The sequence below is a fragment of the Ictalurus punctatus genome, chromosome 10 (assembly GCF_001660625.3).
Source record: "Ictalurus punctatus breed USDA103 chromosome 10, Coco_2.0, whole genome shotgun sequence".
In the NCBI taxonomy this organism is placed as follows: Eukaryota; Metazoa; Chordata; class Actinopteri; order Siluriformes; family Ictaluridae; genus Ictalurus; species Ictalurus punctatus.
The window spans coordinates 11221847-11236737 of NC_030425.2; the positions used below are offsets into that span (position 1 = coordinate 11221847).

The following is a 14891-nucleotide window of genomic DNA, read 5'->3' on the forward strand; positions in this document are numbered from 1 at the left end:
CAGGTTAAATCAAGAACTCATTAGCCTTACACTTTAAAATGCTTGTTTTACTATGCTGGTGAGGACCTACAAATGACACTAATTCAAATCACAGCTAATTAATGTTATGCCACACATAGCTCTAACCCCAATATCAATCTAAGTAACCAAAAGGAAACTTTCCTCAAGAGGACCCAGACATTTGGTCCCCTCCAAGATATAAAACACACCCCATATCACAGTTTAATTTCCTGTGCTTTATCACTCACACACTACAGCTGAGATCACGCCTGTTATAACTGCCAGCATGACATTTCCCATTATAGTTATTGATTCTTGTCTGGTTTCTCAGGGTGACATACACAGGGCATGTCACAAACACATGCATACCTCTACATTCATCGTATTATACAGCATAAATGATCTTGTCGTATATAGTAGTCTTTCACAGAAAAACAAAACTTACGGGAATTAAGATTAGGAAAAGCACACCCATTACATAAGAGCTTCTCCTAAACGGTCCATCTGGGGCATACTTTTAGCTTTTTTTGTCAATATGATGCTAGAAGATTCAATTCAAGTTTCTATTTAAAGCTTTCATTAGGGTGATGATCACCAAAAATTTGGAATGTAAATCTTTTGACAACCATATTACAGCCTTGCACCAGGGGCAAAGCCAAGAGAGTTTGAGGCTGATTTCATTTGAGTCCTTCACTGCATTCTTGCAATCAGGAGTCATCAGCTACCGCAGGTCTGAGGTCAAATTAGATTTCCCAGAAAAAAAAAACCTTTGCATCTACTCTCTGTCTACCTACCTCTTATGAAAAAAACGACATTTAGTCACTGTAAATGTACCTAAGTTAACTATAAGTACAACTGTTTTACTACACTAGCGTAAGTATACTTAGAAAGAAGTGTGCTAAGTATTAAAAAGACAGAGTTTACTTTTTTGTATGCCTAAATACACTTACATTTTACTTTTGCTATATTATCATGTCTAAGTACATTTAAAGGTTACTTTTGCTATACTAAATACACCTTTTACCTTTGCTCTACTAGCATGTATAAGTACACTTAGAAAGAAGTATTAAGCATCTCTAAGTACACTTAGGAAGAAGTATTAAGCATCTCTAAGTACACTTATGAAGAAGTATTAAGCATCTCTAAGTACACTTAGGAAGAAGTATTAAGCAAACATACTTTGCTTTTGCTATACGACTCTTACAGTATATAAACTGCCAGTGAAAGGTTTTTGAACACCCTGTATTAACATTTTTTGCCTAATCATCAAGAAACGGGTTCAAGTTTTGTTTTTTTGTTTTTTAAGTATTTGTTAATTTCTATTTTATTGGAGGAAAAAATCTAGATATGGATCATTCTAAGTATGCCCCTGTAGCATACAACCAGTATATTGCTTACAGATAATACTAACTGTCTACGATTGATTGTAAGACAAATAGTCTGCACCAGATCATAAAATAAAAGCATATTTCGGGAGTGAGCTCATATCAGGAGGAGCTGGAAAATGCAGATCAGTGTATGTAGATGGTGCAGGGAGTGTAACATCAGGAAATGGCAGGCTTGTAATCTAATAGTGCCATGAATGTAATGGAGCAGAGCTTTCAGCCTACAGTACAGGCCGGGTGAGGAAGTGATTAGATCACAATGACATTGATCAGTGCTCACCAGACAGCTGCTCAGCCTCATGCTCATCTACTCACCCCAAGAAAGAGCAGTATCAAAAAAATGCTCAATAGTTTTTTTTTTTGTTTTGTTTTTTTGGGTTTTTTTTTAAGGTAACACTTTCAGCGAATATCATATTTAAACATAATTATAACTGAGATAATTCTGGGTAAGCTGGTAGTGAAATGTTTGGAAGTTTTTTTTTAATGAGCTCTAATAATGCCACATAAAGCTCTAATAATGTGCTTAAAGTAATTTAAGTAATTAAAATCATGTGATGTGGTATACTGCTCAACATGCATAACTAGTATGACTTGTTAATAATTATAAAGCAACTGTTATATTTATTAATAAAAAATATTTGTAATTAAATATTTATAATTATTCCTCATTATTGTCGTCAGTATTATTGTAAGACAACATTAACCATATTTTTGTAATGTTATATAGAAACACTTAATTCCAAATTCATTAGTAATACACATATAGACACATAATTGAAGTTTGAAAACTTTAATGCCAAAATAAAAAAATATATGTGTTTTTTGTTGTTGTTATTTTGTTCTAAAACATCAAAAAACTAACAAGCATACAGATGTAAAACCTACTTCACCTTGGACGCACAGGAAGTAATGTGTCCTGGTCATTTTTGGAAACTCTCAGTGTTGACATTCAAAAGGTTATAAATAATTTTATATAATTGTAAATAAATGTTACAGTTGCTTTATAACTGTTCACAGGTTTTTATTAGCTAAAGTTGTACAATACATCACATGGCTGTATAATAACAATAAAGTTATCAAACATTTATTTATAGTGTATCATTCTAGCTTTATGAGGCATTATTTTTAGCGTATATAAAATACAATGAATCATTACCAGCTTACAAATATATATAACCATATTTTTAATAATTTATGACTACAGGCTTCGATAAAAAGTAATAAAAATGTGCCATCATAATGTCGAATAAAATAGAGAACTGCTACTGGAAAAGGAGAAACTTTTTTTAAAATTATTTAAACTGAACATTAAAGGCATGTGTCATTCTCTCTAAACATCTTGAGTTATGAATAATATTTTTAATGTTCATGTAACATTAATATTAATGTTAATGTTATGCATCATCAAATATAAATATACTCATAGAACAAAGTCCTATAAACTGCTCAAGTAAATTCAAAACCATTCAAACCTGTTCCAGGTATTTTATGACCTCAAATATTTCTGAAATTCTGCCTGCACATTCACATCTCCAATGACGCAATTGGGCTGGAACTATTAGTGTATGAACAGTGAAGTAATAAAGGTGCTGTAATAAACTGTAAAGTAATAAACTGTATGTAAGCGGCCTTTTCCACTTGAATGGAAAGAACCCTTCATGTTGAAAAAAGACTAGGCAATGTTTTGTTTCTTTCCAACTGTCCAGTTTCAGTGAGCCTATGCCCTGTAGCTTCAGATTCCTGTTCTTAGCTGACAGGAGTGGGAGCTGACGGGGTCTCCTGCCATTGTTGCTCATCTGCCTCATGGTTTGGCATGTTGTGCATTCTAAGATGCTTTTCTGTTCACCACGTTTGTAAAAACTGCTTATTTGAGTTACAGCTTGAACCAGTTTGGCCATTCTCCTCTGACCTCTCTCATCAACTAATCATTTCAGCCAACAGAACTACCAATCACTGGATGTTTTTTATTATTCTCACCATCCTGTGTAAATTCTAGAGACTGTGAAAATCCCAGTAGATCAGCAGTTTCGGAAATACTCAAACCAGTCAGTATTGTGGCAACAACCATGCCACGCTCAAAGTCACTGACATCACATTTTCCCCAATTCCAATGTTGATGTGAACATTAAGTGAAGTTCTTGACCTGTATCTCTTTTATGCATTGCTTTGCAGCCACATGATTGACTTCACAAGCTCTGGAATCTTCCTGCATCTTTCAGCTTACTTTCAAGCTGGAACCTTCCTTAACACAAGTCAGCACGGTAATACCTCATAGTAAAGTGATTACTATGAAACAATGAATAATCCTTACCTGACAGCATTGCAAACTGCCTGTGAAGCTGTTCGATGATGTCCACAGCCAGCAGAGGCCTTATCTCCTGTTGCATAATCTCATCTGTGGAAAATAGAGAAACATGGAAATTGAGAAAAGAAAGGAATGCCAGAGTCGACAAATATTACTGCAACATGCCCATCATTCTCACTTACAGAATCTGTTCAAAACCGCAACATGCAACTGCTGACACTATACATTTCCTGATCCAATATGAGAACAATTAGGAGTCTGTGGCAGAACAGGCATAGACTATACAGCAAAAAAATTAGGCCATCAGATGCAACCAGGCCCCTTCAAAGTGCCCTTCCTTTCTAAATGGGGTTTCCATTCTAAGGTTCCCTTTGCAGCAGTGACCTTCAGCCATGAATACAGTTCCTGGTTTGTTTCCATGTGGAAGGGACATGCCCCACCAAACAAGCCATCTGTTCATGCAGTTGTTTTTAAGAAATAGACGCTTGAGGGGCTTTTTAGCTTAAATCTTTACTTGATTGATAAGGGTCACCTCAAAGGGCAATGAAGACTAAAGTAAAACAAACCCTCCTCTATGTACTGGCATAAATGGCTGCATTAAAAGCCACCAGTCTAACCACTACATATTGATAACTTACCACTAGGTTTTTAGCATTTCTTTGTAAAAAAAATTTTTTAAATATGATTTAGCTCAATGCATAATTTCCATAATCCTTTAATCTGCAGAACAATACAATGGTAATACACGCACTGAACCTTTTTTTGTTTCGTTTTTGCAAATATGAATGCGTGTCCATGTGCAGGCTCGCAGACACAAACACATACATCCTCCAGAGGCATGTTCCAAAGGAAAGACAATGTGCGTCAAGAAGCATGAGAATTACAGATGTTATCTCACTGCCCTGCGGTGGGGTGACCCAGCAGGGGCCACTGACATGCAAGTAAGTCACAATAGGCAGTTAAGGACTGAGAGGAAGGTTGCAATGGTTCGGCTATTCCCACCAGGACAGGACACACACACACACACACACACACACACACACACACACACACACACACACACACACACACATCTCCCTCACCCTTGCCCGAAAGCAAAAAAAAATGTAAGTGCTACGTGTAGATATAGGGTGTGGCCTTGGATAATGAAGGACATGGCTGTCCCTAGTTCCCAACTGTTACAAACAAAACATGCCTCTCCTTATCAGCATCAGCCTCAGAACAAGTCAAGTTGACAGAACGTGACTAGCAAGACTGAACTAAAAAAGAAAGATAACGTTTTACAATATGCGCATTATTATTTTGCATTCAAGAATTTGAAGATTGTTTTTCAACCTAATATCTACATACCGAACCTATAGCATATGCCTGATGGCCACCGAGAAGAATTTTGATACGATTTCCTGTAGTAAGGAAAAAAATAATAATAAAGAGAAACCTGTTTACTTGGAATTCATGTTTAATGGAACTTTAAGGGCAATTGTTGGCATAGTTAGTAAAGATTTAGGAGAAACATATCAGGAATTGTGCTCATCCTAACGTTGCGCTTGCTTTGTATGAAGCGAAAAATCTTGATATCTCATTAAAGCTCACACGTCATGATTTAATCTCACGACACAGAAGTGAAAATCGCATCACAAGGTTGCTCATTGTGCAATACCTCAGGATATAGGTGCTCACAATGGTGTGACCTTCAAGGGTTAAATGCCGATAAGTGATATCAATCTGAAAATCCTGGACAATGTTGCCCTCTAGAGGTCTGGAGGGGAATTGTCTATGGTGGATGTGACACACTGACACTAAAGTCTAATTTTTATAAATGTTAAGTAAGCATGTACTTACAAAAAATTTCACCATATTAATGATTATGGACTTTTCTTTAAATAACAACACATCTTTTTTTCATCCATTTATTATTAATCTTAGATTATGTAGATTGTCCAAATTACAAGTCCCTGTTATTACAGGAACAATAACATTGGTATGAGCACATTACAATAAATAATTTTAATCTCTAGAGGCACTAATGTCAAAGCTGCTGTAATAAAATATCAGTCAAGACCTTCTGACCAATCAGATTTGAGAATTTAACATTGCTGTAGTATGATCGAATTCAACAAATGCCATGAGACTCCTGTTTAAGTGAGTTTCTAGCTAAAGGTTTTTTCGTTCTGTTCTCGGTATAGGGAAGCCTGTTGATGTGACAGATAGATAGATAGATAGATAGATAAATAGATAGATAGATAGGTTGGTTGGTTGATTGATTGATAGCAGTGCAGAAGGGTCTTTAAAAAGACTGGGGTATTCTTTTAACTTCGCCATTAAAATACAGCTAACATGATAAACATTCTGCTTCAAGGAAGGCTAGGAATACTCAGAAATGCAGCTTGAAATAATTTTGTCTCAGCCTGCTATGAGTACGGCGTTAAGCTTCAGACATCTCATGCAGGTGAATTGTGGAGGAATGTGGAGAAATTAATGCTCTCTCTCTCTCACACACACACACACACACACACACACACACACACACACACACACACACACACACATCTATCTGTGCTGCTGCTGGATACGGTCCAAGTCAAAACAGGACTCTCACCTCCTATCACTGCTCTATCCACTCCCTGCTACTGCATCACACTATTTTTTAATCCACTGTGGAGAAAGACCATTCTTGCATGTCTGTGTGTGTGTTTGAGTGAATGCAACAATGCAGTATTGTACACATCAGTGCCAAATTTAGCTACAACAGTAACAAATCAACATTCAGCAGTGTACAATTAGGTTCCCTGTGTATTACACGCTTTAAACTGGACATTTACAGGCCAGAGTTCCAAACCACTGTCTGCTCAAACAGCAAACCTCCCACTCACAACGACAGAACAATCAAGATACTTTGTCCGCGAAGCATTCATTGCAAACAGTTTGCTTGCTGTGAGCTCTCCTAAGAAAACCCAGCTCTTGATATCTGACTCTGATTCAACAAAATACTGTACTAGTGGAAATATTACTGAAAGACTGATAGAGTTTTACAGTCTTACCTATGACTGGTTTAGTGCACTTGATCATGATGACCAGACAGCAAAGGAACTCAGATCCAACAGTAGAATAACAAATACTGTCCAGAGAATGGAAATGTTTACCAAAAAAGTTAAGTTTCTACCATCTTTATCCGCCTTTGCGTCTCTCAGGATTTCTAGGAGAGCCGGCAGCTCCGCCGGAGTCCTGGCAGGAGACGCATTTTTGTGGGAAGCATCTGAGCGACGCTGGTCACTTTTTCCAGCTCCGGCGTGTTTTCCTCTTGCAGCAACTCACAAAACAGAACAACGCAGAATATGTCCAGGGGCTGCGGCGCAAGACTGCCAAAGATGACCTATCAGCAGTTTAGGAGGGAAAAACAGGCAGAGCACTAGCTTGTCTCCCACTGGAAGAGATGGATGGGGGGAGGTTCAAAACAACAGCATGGTTTCAGTGAGTTCAGCATGTGTTCAAGTCTGAGGTGGGGGTGGCAGGGTGGAAGGAAAGGTATTTTTTCCCAACAAGATGGAAAGTACAAAGTACAAGTTCTCCTGGGCTCGGCTGTGATCCAAATCAAAGTCACATGCTGCACACCAAAAACCAACCCCCCACTCTCTTTGCAGCATGAGGTGTAGCAGCTGCCTTAGAGAACGAGGCTGTTTATAATCCTAGGGGAAGTATTTCCCCCAAACACCAGTCTATTCGGTTGAGACATTGTGTGAGGACTGAGGCACCTTCCTTCCTATGTACAGTGGGTTTATGTAACAGTTACAGAAGGACCTCGAGACAATATGTACATCTGTCCATATATTTTTCATATCACTCTTATACACATACCATACTGAAAATTTTCAGGAACTAGAGTGAAAACCAGTGTGACTAAATCCATTTGGGATGGGATGGCTTATTAATTAACTGGACGCATTAATCACTTGGCCAGCCAACTAGTGACCCAGACAGTAGGATTAGCCTGCTTCACTTTCCTCAGCCTTCACCCCAATATCCCATGTGACAATGCATGCTTGTTTGGGGTTCTTACATAACACCCAGCCAGGAGAATGGGCTGGAAAAAAGAACCCAGCCTTAGAACCCTGGATCAATCCATCAATAATACCCAGTGTGATTGTTTCTTTCTCACAGAGCCTTAAAGTAATCAGCAAAGTACCCATTGTACCACAGGCCACATCCCAACATTGATCTCATTCATGAGCAGTTCACTACAGGGTAGCTAAAAATAGCTATTTTATGGAAATACCTTCTCAATTAGCAAGCTGAAAGGCTCAAAAATGTTGCATCTTAGCATCCACAGACAGCCCTGCCATCATAGAGGGGACAACTGGAAACCTAGGAGGGTTCTAAAACATCAGTTTTCTTTTCAGTGGGCATGTCTTTGGCCCATACCACTGCTTAAGTGCACTCACTATCAATATGTAACTAAGCTCACCATTAAACCAAGGTAGATGGCCAGGCTAGCATGTTTCTCACAACACCTCCCATCCAAGACCCATCTGAGTTTTTTTTGTGTGTCTGTGTGTGTGTCTTTTCCACCGCTAGGCTTCACTTTCCACAATCTAAACCTTTCAAAATTCTGACAAAAGCAGCAAAACAGCAGAACTGCATATTGCTTCGTATCACCAAAACACCATGTGTTGTTGTGTAATACATTGAACCCGATGCTGATGATGTAGGGGACACAAGAGATTTAAAGTATTCTGCTAAATAACACAGGGACTGATCATGTTTTAACAAGACTATTTTGGACGCGTCTGAAGTGATGACTTCAGGACCACACCAAAACCATTAACCAGAGCTTAATTTGAGCTGTTCCAAAATATAGCACACCTGTATTCCAGAGCCTTTTTATGTGGATCCGGCACCTCTGCAGCTGGATGGCTTTGAATGTGAGACTGACTGCCTGGAAATAGATAGAGTTAACAGCCCATGTACAGTCAGTCATTCAGGCTTTTAGGGAGTAAAGGGACTCAAATACACTAAAACTTCCAGAAGGACCCAGGCAGTTCTTGGTTGCTGTGAATATCATATCGATTTCGAGAGGAGCGTGAGCGGGGTTTCTCCAAAATGAATCTCATTTGTAGCTCGAAGCGTGCATCCCTTCTTATCCCCACCATCTTGTCTCGGATGTTTTCGAACATCGTGGGTCCATCGTTTAGTTAAATCCCGAGCCGTTTATACACTCATGGATACGTAATGGACACAGGGAAGCGTAGCGGGACACTGACAGCTTCGTGGAATATTTTGTCTTAGGTAAGACGATTTGTTTCTTGATTATGTTGTGCAGTTAATGTTTACTGTAAGTACGCTTACTGTATGAAACGTAGCTTTGTTTTCGAAGTGCTTTTGGCAAATATGTTTTGTTAACTGAGGTGACAGCACATAAGCTGATAGAATGTGCAATCCAGAAATGTACTGAAAATACTCACTGCTATTAAGGTCATTATGCTATTACATTGCTATACCAGTGTGATTAATTATATAGGCCTACCTATCAGAATTGAGTATCATTGGCTACGTGAGATACTGGAAGCAGTTTTACATGTCTGTAAGTTCGAGAACCGTGACCTTTCACGTGCCTCCCGACCTGCCAGGTCACTACCCTCGTATTGTTCCGGTTCCTGCAGATTTACAAATTACGCACTGCCATTAACTAACCAAAAAACATTCAAATGGAACTGAATAAACAGCTGTTGCACTCGGGTTAGTCATAAAAAATTCAGCAGCACACAACAAAGCCCTATTTGCATTTGCCTTTTGTCTTAATTTGAGCTGGTGTGTCAAAGGAGAAGTCCAGATGTACAAAGGACAAATTCTTAAATACTTGAAACTGAAAAACCACCAGCCTTGTGATATTAATTGCTTTTGGGGTGGTCATGAGAATAGTATGAATCAACATTTCACGCATCTTTTCAAGTCCTCCACTACCCACAAGGAGTCATAGTGGAATTGCACAATACATTGTTCTGTCTAATACATGTATGTATACTTCCCATAGAAAAAGCAATTTCCTGAAATAAGCAAAAAGGCTTATGTGTCTATCAACTAATCTTATAGAGTGATATTCAGACATAAATCTTATTCAAATCCCTTTGATTACCCAAGCCCATTCGATCAAAGGATTTCTTTATGACAGTAATCTCACAAAAGCAGTCTTCCTTTAGGGACATAAATTATATTATACAAGGTCTCAGGACCCAGTCATCTGGACCAAGCATGAAATCCAAAGCATAGAGCATATCACAGAAAGGTTACGCACAAAGTCTATTTAGCCACAAACAAGTTACATGGTAATACAGTCCAAATGGGTAATGTTTGTGTTCAAGTGAGCAGTCAAAGAACAACCATATGTGTCTTTATGAACAGTGTTGTTTGTAGCATGCCGGACCCAGTTCAACCAGGTGGGTTTGGTTATATTGGGTTGTTTCTATGATGGTCCCGTGTGTAGTCCAGACGTCACACATGATAAGGGTGGTGCAAAAAAGAATTTGTTGATTAAAGATACAAGTCACAAAACCATGGTAGCTCAGAGGCTAAAGGTAGAATCAGTAATATTGGTGAACTGTTGGGTTAGCTGAACCTCCCTTTAGTTTTCTCCCTAAAGTCAGACCTTTAAAACATACGGAATACTCATGTGTCCTTGAATAGACTGCCAACTGGTTGCAAAAGTAGAATGTAAGCTCCATCAACTAATTTCAACATAAATGGGCACTATGTTCAAATTTAAAAATGACAAAAAAAACAAGCAGTCGCAAAAAAGCATTACAGATTTAATTAGCGAATGCATTGGTATCATGTACCATAGCATCCATTCACATGAGCACATGAGCACATGATTACCATGTTTGCCTCGCACCTCCGGGATTGGTGGTTCGAATCCCGCTTCCACCCTGTGTGCGTGGAGTTTGCATAGGTACTCCAGTTTCTTCCCCCAGTCCTAAAACTTGAGTTGTAGCCCGACTGGCATTTCCAAATTGTCCGTAGTGTGTGAATGTGTGTGTGTGTGAGTGTGTGTGTGCGATTGTGCCCTGTGATGGGCTAGCTCCCCGTCCAGGGTGTCCCCCCGTCATGTCCCCCGCGACCCTGTGTAGGATACGTGGTACAGAAAAAGGATGGATGTATGGATAGATGGATGGATGTTATCGTGCTGATGATGAAAAGAAATGACAACAATGCAACAACAGAATTCACGATTAACAATCAAACCAAAGCAAAGGAAAGTAAAACTGCAAATTGTGCTAGGCAAAAAGTTCAAGAAGAGGTACTACTGGGAAGCAAGAAAGAAATAAATGAAGAAATACACTTCAGTTCTGTGAGCACTAAGCATTGATACATGCTTGATTAGTTTCCCCTTTGCTCTCAAGTCAAGGTACAATTCATTCCACTTTGCAGTCATTTTTAATGACCACTCTCGCTGATATCGCTCTGTTCGCTCAGGTCGGCCCTCGTAATCTCAGTTAAGGATACTGTCTAAACACCATAATATTTTAAGCAGTTCATTGTTGGCAGCACAGGTCAACAACCAACACAAATAGAGCTGAATAAAATGTTCCATGATGTCCCTGATTGCTTAATATTAAGTAGGTTACTCAATTTGGTATCAGTATAGAGAGTATTCTCAAAACTGTATTGATGCATCCCTAGTTTTAACATGGCCTTGGGTTATAACTTAAAGCCACCTAGTAGGTGCAATGTCTGCTGTAAACAAAACGACTAAAACTTTCAATTCTGTGCGTTCGAAATGCCTTTCGCACAAAATCAAAAGTGAAAGCTTGCAGACTAGAAATGCTTTTTTAAAAATTATTTATTGTGTGAGGAGTATAATGATTACTTTAAGTGGGATGCATTTTGTGGTGTATGATCAGTGTTCAAGTTTTGATCTACGCTTTGATCACTTTATGTAATACTAGTTATGATGTATCGTATCTTAAGAGTCTGTGGTACAACCAAAACACACGTCACTTACATATACACAAAACACATTCAGGTCAAGCTACGTTTACATTTACGTCTATTCATTTAGCAGACGCTTTCATCCAAAGCGACTTACAAATGAGGAAATACAAGCAAAGCGATATATCAAGCGGAGAACAATACAAGTAGTGCTACCATATAAGATTTATGTGAGTTCTAGAGGAGCAAAGTACGTAGAGTTGAGGTGTAAGAGACAGAGTAAGTTTTTATCTATTGCTTGTCTGCTCAGTAACATTCCTCACATACACACTCTCCAGCAAAACTGTACAAACAAGACAAAGCAAAAAATATATATAAATACAGAAGCTCAAAAAAAGATCTGTAATTTAGTTCTCTGAGGACAGTTATTTCACATCATAATATAAGGCCTTGATGTGGCATTCCTTCTGGCTGAACTGAGTTATGCTCTGAATGACAAGCCAGAAATAGCCTATGCAGTGTCATTTCTGTGTCTGGCAATTCAAGGTTAACGTCAGGCGAGCCACTGATGATTTTTTTTTGTGATGAATATGAATTGATGTGGAATTTCCGAGATAAAACGTCATTGGACAGCAGAAACGGCTTGTACAAAATCAATATTCTATAAATAAGCAAAAGATAATGCCCCCAAACGTACACATGCCTCAACCCTTTCCCTTGTAAACTGCTGTTACATGCTCTGCATCTGAACATGGGAAAATCGTAAGCTCTTCTATTTTGTAATAACACATGAATGTCACAAGTTCTATTCTGAGATTTGTGGTCCCCCTGTTTCATAACCTCTGCAGTCAATATTTTATATGAATTCCCTTAAAAGAACTTAGCTACAGTTAGCTAAAGCTAGCTATTTTGAAACCCAAAATTATTATATTAAAAAAAACAGCTGTTTTTCAGCTGTATTTGTTTATAACGTGATAACACACACTGAGAAATAAAAAAATGTTTCCAGCTAGTAATTACAAGTTCAACAAAAAGTCTGACAATTAAATTCTGACACTAAGCAAACATACCATGTAACCCAAACCAAACAACTCTACAGTTTACTACAGATATCCTGCTGTGAAATTCTATCGTACCAAGCTTTCGGTTTACCATAAAATGTATATTTCTTCCAGTTCTTGTCTCTCCATCTCTAGGTGAAATAAGCTGCCATCTCTATTTCACCTAACCATCTGATCCTCCTCACGTAGCACAAGCTGTCAACACACATCAACCACCCAGCACACACCACCAGTGAGACAAACCCCTGATGACAACACATCAGATGACAAGCAGTAACACCTTGACTGCAGGTTAACAGGAAAGACTTAAAAGAAATACTCCACCCTGAAAGCATGGACAGAAGAAAAACTTGGAAGGTGCGGAAGACATACTTTTCCAGGTGGCAGATTCAATCTCCTTGCACATGCTCAGAAAATGGTGATAGGACTCCATCTCCGCAGCCGAGATGCGCACTACTGAGTAGGACGCCCAGCGTGAGTGTCTTCCGCATGCTGACCACCTAGCTGGGACGTGCAGAGTGGTGTTCATACTGCAAAAAGTATCCTATTCTTCCTGTCTGTGTGTGTATGAGGCAGCCTGTGTGGCCGGTTTAAGCAAGGTCAGCTCAGAGCACAGGGATCAGAGCAGCGAGGTCACTCACACAGGCTTAAGCTGGTAATTCCTGCTGGTTCCCTCCTGCACAGGCTTCATTTACTGTACTCTCCTCTACCTGAGAGTGCTCTCTCTCACCACCCCGAATCCAGCATCCACACACACACACACACACACACACACACACACACACACACACACACACACACTGTCCTTGAATCTCCTTACTGCTGCACTGATTCATGCTCTCTGCAGTAGAATAATGCAATAGTTGCTTATTGAGGTGATTGTGCTATGTAAAAAATAAAACCCAATGTGGTGTGCTGTAACATTAAACTTTTTAGCTACCTTTAATGCAAAACAAGTTATTTCCTGCTATCACTTATGATATAAGTAGCATCTACATACTGTCGCTTGTCATGCAACATCTTGAAGACTTTCCTGCTGTGGAAAACTTAAACGCACTGGCTTTAACTCTGACCTCTAAAGTGCCGATACTGCAGACTCCTTACATAAATGTTACCTAAATGCCTCTTTATATAAGGCTTCAACATATCAACAGTTATACATTTTTCTTTCATAAACAACATGATTTCCCTCGTTCTGTTTATTATTAGACTGTGTGCTCCATGTGAGTTAGTAGAGCCATGCTGTTATGAATAATGAATCAACACTTTTCAACCAATCCGATTCCAAAATTCATCACAGGCGTGGTATAGGTTAATACTGTACATCTTTTTATTAAGTGATATCACAATGCAGATCTGAGATGCTTCAGAGAGGTGAAGAGATCCTGTTGGTCGTCATAGCATTTACATGATCCAACAAATGGGAATCATTTTGATTAAAATAATGCTGACCATTCTTTAAAGGGGCACTCCATTGTTTTGATACTCATTTCCTATCTAGCATTTCCTATCTGTAACGTATGTGTCATTACCACAAACATGCTTCCCTGTATTGAGAAAAAAAAACTGTTTACACAATTTGCAGTTGTATTTCAGTACATCGACTTACCCTACTTAACCAGAACTACTGATCCTTTCTAAAATAATTATTTAAAAAATACAAAAAAACAACAACAACAACAATCCTTATTAGCACAATAAACATATTGTATTAATATATCCCTAGTGGCACTAGACTTTGAGACAGTGCTCACATAATAATAATTCTTGGCATCTTTTTCAGGCCACGTTACTGAAGGGTTTTGAGGGTTAAGCATACAGAGCTCTTTATTCACAGCATCACCAGGCAAATCCACCTAACACGCCCACTGCATCCATAATACAGCTCAGGGCAATCTGTGATTTCTACACAGGCCACACAGCGTGTGAGAGTATATATATATATATATATATATATATATATATATATATATATATATAGAGAGAGAGAGAGAGAGAGAGAGAGAGAGATTGACAAAAGTGTAATGACCCAGACTTACACATTATGGAGGCCATCATGAAGACCACCGTCTCCTTGTCTCCTTGTATCTGTCTTACCAATGAGACACCAGGATGTTCTGTGTCTCTTTCTGAAGCCGTGGAACAAACTGGCATGCTTCTCACAAATATCCTCAACAATGCCAGAAGCACTGGGGGGGCGTCCCCCTTCCTCTCCCA

At 38.8% G+C, this 14891-nt stretch overlaps 1 protein-coding gene across 9 annotated transcripts in view; it reads right to left on the reverse strand.

Annotated features, from left to right (window-relative positions):
• Nucleotides 1–14891, reverse strand: part of mcf2l2 (MCF.2 cell line derived transforming sequence-like 2) — an 83698-nt gene that overhangs the window by 61144 nt on the left and 7663 nt on the right. For 4 of the 9 annotated variants that reach the window (XM_017478127.3, XM_017478134.3, XM_047158135.2 and 1 more), the window contains exons 1-2: nucleotides 14714–14859; nucleotides 3697–3780 (exon numbers count right to left, since the gene is read on the reverse strand). In XM_017478127.3, coding sequence (XP_017333616.2) covers nucleotides 3697–3780; nucleotides 14714–14828 — 199 coding nt within the window. In that variant the 5' untranslated portion in view covers nucleotides 14829–14859. Of the gene's footprint in view, nucleotides 1–3696; nucleotides 3781–6731; nucleotides 7414–13046; nucleotides 13123–14713; nucleotides 14860–14891 lie in introns of those variants that run through there. The other 5 variants (XM_047158137.2, XM_053683326.1, XM_017478131.3 and 2 more) reach the window with 5 other exon arrangements.